General features: G+C 43.6%; 1 protein-coding gene and 1 long non-coding RNA gene across 3 annotated transcripts in view; one reads left to right on the plus strand and one right to left on the minus strand.

Annotated features, from left to right (window-relative positions):
• The window catches only part of ATXN1 (ataxin 1), a 328,762-nt gene that overhangs the window by 300,781 nt on the left and 18,562 nt on the right, over positions 1 to 9,419 (plus strand). The window contains exon 6 of one of the 2 annotated variants that reach the window (XM_055079724.1): positions 3,228 to 3,750. In XM_055079724.1, coding sequence (XP_054935699.1) covers positions 3,228 to 3,750 — 523 coding nt within the window. Of the gene's footprint in view, positions 1 to 3,227; positions 8,158 to 9,419 lie in introns of those variants that run through there. The other variant, XM_028479267.2, reaches the window with a different exon arrangement.
• Positions 6,107 to 9,413, minus strand: LOC129391508 (uncharacterized). Its single transcript, XR_008615728.1, has 2 exons — positions 7,517 to 9,413; positions 6,107 to 7,284 (listed from the first exon to the last, which is right to left on the minus strand). It is a non-coding gene; the product is annotated as an uncharacterized lncRNA (long non-coding RNA).

Below are 9,419 nucleotides of genomic sequence, written 5' to 3' on the forward strand. Positions count from 1 at the left end.
TCTTCCCGGACTGGGGCATGAACCCGCGTCCCCTGCATCGGCAGGCAGACTCTCAACCACTGCGCCACCAGGGAAGCCCTAGTATTTTCTTTAATGCAGATCTGTTGATGGTGAAGTCTCTCAATTATTATTTATCTGAAAAAATGTCTTTATTTTGCCTTCATTCTTTTTTTTTTTTTTTTTTTTTTTTTACGGTACGCGGGCCTCTCACTGTTGTGGCCTCTCCCGTTGCGGAGCACAGGCTCCGGACGCGCAGGCTCAGCGGCCATGGCTCACGGGCCCAGCCGCTCCGCGGCATGTGGGATCCTCCCGGACCGGGGCACGAACCCGTGTCCCCCGCATTGGCAGGCAGACTCCCAACCACTGCGCCACCAGGGAAGCCCCTTGCCTTCATTCTTGAAGGATCTTTTTGCTCAGTGTAGAAGTCTTGGTTGGCAGTTCTTCTTCAATACTTTAAAGATATTCCATTGTCTTCTAGCTTCTATTATTTTTATTGAGAAGTCAACTATAAATTTAACTGTTGCTTATTTGGAGGTAATGTATATTTTGTTCCGGGGGCTTTTAAGATTTTCTTTTCCTGACTTTGATTTACAGCAGTTAAACTATGACCTGCTGAGGTGAGAATTTCCTTTTATTTTTCCTGTTTGGGGTTTAGACCTTCTTGAATTTGTGGTTTATTGTCTCATCAGTATCAGAAAATTCTTAGCCATTACCTTCTCTCTCTCCTCCTTGTAGGATTCAAATTATGTGTCTGTTAGGTCTTCTCAATGAGTCTTCTGTGTCTCATACCCTTTCCTCTGTATTAGCCATCCTTTTGTCTCTGTGTTTTATTCTGTATAGTTTCTTCTAAATCTCTAATTTAAAAATCCAGTTCACTAATTCTCTCTTAAACCATGTTTATTCTGTGGGAAAATCCATTGCATTCTTGATTTTAGTGGCTGTATTTTTTTTCATTCTAGAATTTCCATGGATCTTTTAAAAAAAATAGATTCTAGTTCTCTATCAGAATCCTCAACTTTGTCTTTAATCTCCTTAAATATTGTAAACATAGTCATTGTAAAGTCTACATCTGGTGACTCTATATGAGAAGCCCCTGTGGGTCTGTTTATAGTATCTGTTGTTTCTGCTGGTTTTTATTCATCTCATCTGCTCATGGACTTCCTCCCCCTTTTTTGATTGAATGTCTTTTTTTTTTTTTTTTTGTGGTATGCGGGCCTCCCTCTGTTGTGGCCTCTCCCGTTGCGGAGCACAGGCTCCGGACGCGCAGGCTCAGCGGCCATGGCTCACGGGCCCAGCCGCTCCGCGGCATGTGGGATCCTCCCAGACCGGGGCGCGAACCCGGTTCCCCTGCATCGGCAGGCGGACGCGCAACCACTGCGCCACCAGGGAAGCCCGATTGAATGTCTTTTATTTGAAAAATTGTGGAAATCATTCAAGACCTTAATTTAATTTTAGGGATGAATGAGATGATTAAAATCTGAGCTTCAGACATTGAGAGGAACTGTCTGCTTCTGCTTCACCTTATTTCTAGAGTTCAGTGCTTTGAGGGAGCACCCTCCTGTGGCTTACCCTGAATTCCATCCCCTGCCCCCTGAAACCCACCTCCCATGCTCTTGAGATTACCCAAAGCCCACTTTAACTGCCCCCCTTTGGAATGTACAGATACCCTTAGGGGGAAATAGCATCAAACACCAGGTTCAAATCTCTGGCCAACACCCTTTCCTGATCCTGACTCAATGACTTTTTTTACTGTCATATTTTGTGTCTACTGCCATAAGAAAAACATATTTCTTTTACATTTTGTCCAGAGTTTTTTTTGTTTAGAGTATTTAGTTGTCCTCATCAGGGAGGTTGGTCCCAATTAACTGGTCTACTACATCTACAAAAGCCCTTGAAAACTGTTTAAAACTACTTCATTCTTCTCTTTTTCTTTTTTATATAGCATAAAGTTGAAGAAATTAAATTTCTATGAAAATTAAACTGTTCACACCTCAAGTGCATTTCAACTTGATTTAATGGCAGTAGTAATACTTGGCACTGGAAGTTTGCAAATCCCTACACAGACCACCTCCTTGCCTTTGTTCACATATGCCTACTTCCAGGAATGTCTTCTCCTTGCAATCATTCCTCTCCTCCAGTCCCACTGTTTTTTAAAACTCAGCACAGTGTATCCTCATCCCAAAAGACTTCCTTACTCCCCTCTTCCATGCCTTTCCTCTGCCCTCCAACAGCTTAATCCCGTGCAAAGTATTAGAGCCCCACCCTGTGACCACACTCGCCACATCGGTTGGCAGTTATTGTTCGCGTGCCTCTTTTGCCCATTGGATTGTGAACTCCTTTGTGACCAAGACTATTTTTTTTTCAATTTATTGAAATTCATCACAGTGAATGGCACATAGTAGCCTAGAGAAAACGGCAGGTATTGAAAGGATACTGGGCTTCCCCTGCTTTTGATATTTGTTTTTCAAACAAAAGAGAGACTGATTTGAGTACCTGGGGCTTGCCTGTGTAGATGGGCCAAGCACTTGAGCTGTCTCTGTATTCACTTCACCCTCAAACCCCTCCAAATCCTGCCTATCCGTGGGGTCCTGGGAAAGCCCTCCCTGCTTTCTCCAGCCCTCACTGATTCTGCTCCCCCTAAATTCCTAGAGTACGCATTCATCTATCCAGTAAATATTAAGTTTCAACCATGTGCCAGGTACTCTTTTAGGGGCCAGGGACACGGTGATGAGCACGTAAGTGCCTGCCTTATGGGGCTTAAATACAGTCTAACTCTGATCTGTATTCAGCCCTGTTATACATGAGAATAGCATCTGCCCAGTGAGCTAATAAAACACAAGAATATACCTTGGGCTTGAGTCACGTGCAGCGCCTATCCCAGTGCCGAACACTAAGTAGGTGTTCCATCATCCTTGGGGGTCCACTGACCTGTTTTAATGGAGACCAGCTGTAGAGCTGATACACAGTAAAACGATATTTTGAATACTGAGTGGACTTCTACCGGCTTCTACCCAACATCTATTTATGGTAAGTACAGGTACAGCAGAAAGTTAAGAGCCTCATTTGCATCTGTTGGTGGAGGAGGTTTGGGGAACTGAGTCTTATTATTTTCCATTCACCTATGCGTGTGTATGTCTCTGTACGTGTAATGTATACAATAAAACAAGAATAAAATGTCTTCATTTCTTCCTTCTCTTCCCTCTCCCTGTCTCTCACTGTTCCCACAGGTCAGCGTGGAAGTTTTGGTAGAGTATCCTTTTTTTGTGTTTGGACAGGGCTGGTCATCCTGTTGCCCGGAGAGAACCAGCCAGCTCTTTGATTTGCCGTGTTCTAAACTCTCCGTTGGGGATGTCTGTATCTCGCTCACCCTCAAGAACCTGAAGAATGGCTCTGTTAAAAAGGGCCAGGCCGTGGATCCCGCCAGTGTCCTGCTGAAGCACTCAAAGACCGACGGCCTCGCAGGCAGTAGACACAGGTACGCCGAGCAGGAAAACGGGATCAATCAGGGAAGTGCCCAGATGCTCTCTGAGAATGGCGAACTGAAGTTTCCAGAAAAAGTAGGATTGCCTGCCGTGCCCTTGCTCACCAAAATAGAACCCAGCAAGCCCGCGGCCACGAGGAAGAGGAGGTGGTCGGCGCCGGAGAGCCGCAAACTGGAGAAGTCGGAAGACGAGCCACCTTTGACTCTTCCTAAGCCTTCTCTCATTTCTCAGGAGGTTAAGATTTGCATCGAAGGCCGCTCTAATGTAGGCAAGTAGAGGCCGTGTGGGGAAAGGAAATCTGGCCCTCCTTTATCATTTGTATCCAGATTACTGTACTGTAGGCTAAATAACACAGTATTTACATGTTATCCTCTTACTTTAGGGTTCTGTTATAACCTTGTCCTTAGAGTTACAGCGGGGGTTGGGCAGGAGCTGGTGCATATGCTTTTTCCACACGTGTCTCTCAGCGGGTGGGCAGGCAGGGGCTGGGGCAGGTCCAGCCGGGGCTCTGGGCGGGCGTCCTGGTGGAAATGAACGTGGCCCCATGGTGCCTGCCTTTTCTAGCAGTGCAGATGCACCCATGGGGTGCCGACTTCTCCCGGTTTCGGGACAACGGGCTGCAGGGGTTGCGTGCGTGCAAGTGAGGGTGCCCGGGTGCCACGGCAGGTGAGGGTCTCTTTCTCTCTGCCTCCCTCTCTCTTGCCCTCAGCACGGGATTGGAGGTCCAGGGGAGTGTCCTCGTGAGGTTCTCACGTGCAAAATCAGCATCAGGACCTGGCCAGGTTCAGGGCATCCCAGAGAGGCCGTCAGACAGCAGATGGAAAACTAACCGTGTAAAAGAACATTTTTTTTCCTCCAACATATTTTACAATAAAAGCGACTTTTAATCATAGAGATATATATATTCCCCCCATGGGGCCTGACTGCACTGATATTTTTTTAAAGAGCAACTGCCACCCGTGGGATTTCGTTTCTGCTTTACTAGTGCAGTGATGTCTCCAGGGCAGCGTGGTGGGCAGGGCAGCGCCTGCTGCCATTGCTCCGTACCCCGGGGGGTAGTGGGCAGCAGGGGTGGCGGAGAGTGAAACCCACCCTGGTCTCTGTGCAGTGTTAGGAAAACCAATCCGGTTAATTGCATTGACTTCACTCCCAAGAGATAGACACAAACTGCCCTTCAAGAGAGCCGCGGAAGCTCTTCGCATTGGGTTTGCAAATCTTCTGTCTTTTAACTCTAGTACTGTTTATAGTTCATGACTATGGACAACTCGGGTGCCACTTTTTTCAGATTCCAGTGTGACGTGAGGAATTAGATTTTGAAGATGAGCATATATGTTACTATCTCTAAGCACTTAAAATGTTGTTCACACTTTATTACCAAGCATCTTGGTCTCTCATTCAACAAGTACTGTATCTCACTTTAAACTCTTTGGGAAGAAAAACTAAGTTGCTTTCTTTTTTTTCAACACTGTAACTACATTTCAGCTCTGCAGAGTTTCTCACGGAGCAAGATGTTGAAAGTTTCAATGTGGTTTAATGGGATGAATGTGAATTTTGAACTAGTATGTGACAATGAATGACCACCAAGTACAGCCTGACGGGAGGCACTCTTCACTTTGATGTTTGAGAAGGAATTAAAAGCATATGCAGAGCTGGCAGAGGAACTGAGAGGAAAGGGATGGAGAAAAGAATACTCACTTTTGTCCAGTGTTTTTCTTTTTAAGATGAACTTTTAAAGAACCTTGCGATTTGCACATCTTGAGTTTATAATTTGTGTGATATTCCTGCAGTTTTTATCCAATAACATTGTGGGAAAGGTTTGGGGGACTGAACGAGCATAAATAAATGTAGCAAAATTACTTTCTAACCTGCCTAAACTCTAGGCCATTTTATAAGGTTATGTTCCTTTCAGAATTCATTTTGGTCTTCTTACCGCATCTGTCACATAAAACCAGGTCTTAGCAGGACAACTCTGAGAATTTTCTTCAGATTCATTGAGAGAGTTTTCCATAAAGACATTTATGTATGTGAGCAAGTTTTTTTTTTTAAAAGAAAACGATTACTTTATTATTGTTGTTATTGATGTTATTTTCAGAATGACTTTTATTTTTCCATCTGAAATCAAATCAAGATTTAATGTTTGGTACAAACCCAGAAAGGGTATTTCACAGTTGAAAACCTTTTATTCCCAGAGATCTGAAATATTGTTTGTGGGTTTTGAGTGTGCATTTTAAAGTGCTTTAAAAAAAAAAAATTTTATAAGGAGGGAGATATTTTTAAATATTCTTACTTGGAATGGCTGCAACTTATCTGAACAAATACCTGATTTTTCTTTTACCATTGAGAATAGTACTTTTTCCATTTCACAAATTAAAAAAAAAATTCTAATGTCAACCCACATTTTGGCTAGCTAGTATTCACATTTAGCTCTCAGCAGAACTAATGATTTTTACAAACCATTTTCTGGGGTGTACCAAAAACATTGGAATAGGTTTAGAATAGCTAGATCCAGTCCTTGACTTTCTTTGGTTTTCATTACCCTCTCAGCATGCTAGCAGAGAGCTGGGTGAGTCCATTCTTGCAGTCATATTGCTTATTTAGTGCTGTATTTTTTTTAAATGTCTCTGTTCAGAGAACTTGCTTAATCTTCCATATATTCTGCTCAGGGCACTTGCAATTATTAGGCTTTGTTTTTCTTTTTGTTTCGATGGTAAGAGGAATATGGGGCTGCCATTATAGACTTTGTCCTCATCAGCACCACTAATTACAGCAACTCATGTGGACTCAGAGAAACACCCACCACCTTTTGGCTTCTTTCGAGTATCGAACTAAGTGGATCCACACCTCTAACACTAAAATGGGAAAACATAACATGGTTTGGAGCGATAGGAACATCGTCATCGTTTCTGTGCTTCTATTTCAGGTATAGGAATTATCAAATAATTGGTTCTTTCTCAACATTGTCCCACTTCACTTTCTTGCTTCTTTAGCATGTGCAAAACTTTCCGTGCCAATAGAGTCTGATCGGTGCGCTCTAGAGGAAGCTCAGACCCTTTTGGCTTTTTCCTTACTCGGTCCCTCGTTCCTGTTCTGGCCAGAGAAGGGCTGGAAGGAAGGAGCCAGGAAGGGGAGGGCCTCCGGCTGCGCGTTTGCCCTGCTGCGGATGCTGAATCCTGGGGCAGGGAGCTTGCTTTCGGGAGCCCTGTCTGTCGCCTTGTTGCAGAAAGAGCAAGCAAAGGAGGTGGAAGGGGAGAACGGCACTTCCCCCGTCACCACGAGGAGTAGTGAATGTGCAGTGCAGACAGGAGGGAGACAGCGTCCTTTCTGAGGCGCACTCTGGAGCAATAGTGCCAGGATCAACCCATGTTCCACGATCTTTTCCGCGAGTGGGCAGGTCTGTGTCCTTGAGACTTCGAGCCGAGCCTCTGGGCGTGGTCAGGAAGCGTGGCCCGCCGTGTGCGCGCCTTCCAAGCGTCCGGTCAGTGGCTACGGAGGGGGCCACCTGCGAACAATGGTCACCACTCCTTTGTGGCAGCTCTCTCTTCAAATAGGAAGAACATCCAGAGGACAGGGGCCTCCTCTTGTTTGCAGACATTGGCGAGCCCCAAGGCTCCCAGAGCAGCCTTTGCCACTGCGCCTGCGTAGCCGACCTAACAATGACAGGCATAGAAACCCTTCCGTGCCGTGCAGCTTACGAGGATCAGCCATGTGCCTCTGTACTGTGTCCACTTTGCAATATTTACTGAACCCGTCTTTCGTTCTTCTTTCTTTCCCGTTTTCCATTTTGAAACTAATAACAGCAGGCCTTTTGCGTTTACAGTGGAACACAATCACCAAGAAATTAGTCAGGGCGAAAAGATTAAAAAAAAAACAAAAAAAAAAACAATTAACCAACAAACAAGAACCTCTCTTTGTAGGGATTTCTAAATATATAAAATGACTGTTCCTTCCTTAGAATGTTTTAACTTAAGAATTACTTCAGTTTGTCTGGGCCACATTGGGGGTGAGGTGGGGATACAGAAATGGATGCCACTTACCTCAAATCTTTTAAAGTGGAAATCCAAAATTGCTTTCTCATTTGGACGTTCAGGATAATTTTCTATGTTGGTCAATTTTTTGTCTTTTCCAACTCACCCGGTTTTGGGATGATTTTATTTTTTTTCATTGCTGTCGTCAATCCCCTTTCTCACTCTGAATCATGACCCTTTGTGTTTTCTGTTAGGTGAGTGTGTTGGGTTTTGTCCCCCACCGGGAAGTGGCAGCACCCCTCCTTCTCCCCTCTAAGGAACTCTGCGGAACCTTTCACACCTCTAACTCAGGGACGGGGCTGGCGTGTGTGTGGTACACTGACGTGTCCAGAAGCAGCACTTTGACTGTTCTGGAGTAGGGTTGTACAACTTCGAGGAATGTTTGGATTTCCTGCATCTTGTGGATTTCTCCTTAGATACTGCATAGATTGCAATATAATGCTGCATGTTCAAGATGAACAGTAGCTCCTAGTAATCATAAAATCCACTCTTTGCACATAGTTTGATCTTTACTGAAATACGTTGCCAAAATTTATTTTTGTTGTGGTGTAGCTTTGGGATTTTTGTTTTTGTTTTTTTTAAGGAAACAATTGATAATACCCTTTAACATCTGTGACTACTAAGGAAACCTATTTCATAGAGAAAAAGAATCTCAAATGCTTTTGAAGACACTAATGCCATGCTATTTCAGATCTGGGTGAAGCAGCAGAGCTCTGTGGACTGAAGGCCAGGCTTTTTGAGCTGTGTTGGTCGTCATGGCCACTGTTTCATGAACTGCAAGCAGCTCAACAAACCATGGTCTGTTTTCTCCTAAAACCCTTTGCACTTCCTATCTCCTAGTCACCCGTGATGATCCCAGGTGAAAAAAGGGCCAGCGGTCTCTGTGGCCCAATCCAGCTTCTTCGGGGTGATGTGAAAGCAAAGGGAATTATGCTTTTTGGTTTTCAAAGTGAAGTGGAGGTCTTTGCTTCCACCTTGTTTTCAACCCAGAATTTCTGAAATAGAGAATTTTAAGAACACATCCAGTAATAACTATACAGAGAATATACTTTTTTATAAAGCACATGCATATGCCATTGTGTTGGGTTGGTTTCCTCTTTTTTTTCCACGGACAGTGTTGTGTTTCTGTTGATAGGGAAACTCCAAACTGTTTGCACACCTCTACTCCGGAGCTGAGATTTCTTTTACATAGATGACCTCGCTTCAAATATGTTACCTTACTGATAGGATCTTTTCTTGTAGCACTATACCTTGTGGGATTTTTTTTTTTTTAATGTACACCTAATTTGAGAAGCTGAAGAAAAAAAACTTTGAAGCACTCACTTTGAGGAGTACAGGTAATGTTTTTAAAAATTGCACAAAAGAAAAATGAATGTCGAAATGATTCATTCAGTGTTTGAAAGATATGGATCTGTTGAAACAATGAGTTTCATACCTTGTTTGTAAAAAAAAAAAAAAAGGTTGAAAGTTACATGTTTTTTTTGTATATAGAAATGTGTCATGTCTAAATGATCAGATTTGTATGGTTATGGCCTGGAAGAATTACTACGTAAAAGGCTCTTCAACTATACCTATGCTTCCTCTATGTTTCTGTTACATAGAACCCTCTTCTGAGGGAGAGTAACTGTATTCTGCAATTTGAGAATACTGTTCATTCCTATGCCGAAAGTACTTCTCTGAGCTCCCTTCTTAAACTCTTAAGCCATTGCAACTCCTTTTTCTTCAGAGATGATGATTGACATTTTCAGCACTTCCTGTTCCAATAAACCCAAAGAATATAATTCTGAACAAGAAGTGTTTGTAACAAGGGATCCTAGCTACCAAGAAAACAGGACTCATTACGAGGACACACACAAAAAAACGTTCAGCCTTCTTTCCCCCCGCCCAACACCTCAGTTCAATGGGGGGGGGG

This window comes from Physeter macrocephalus, chromosome 18, assembly GCF_002837175.3.
Source record: "Physeter macrocephalus isolate SW-GA chromosome 18, ASM283717v5, whole genome shotgun sequence".
Taxonomy (NCBI): domain Eukaryota; kingdom Metazoa; phylum Chordata; class Mammalia; order Artiodactyla; family Physeteridae; genus Physeter; species Physeter macrocephalus.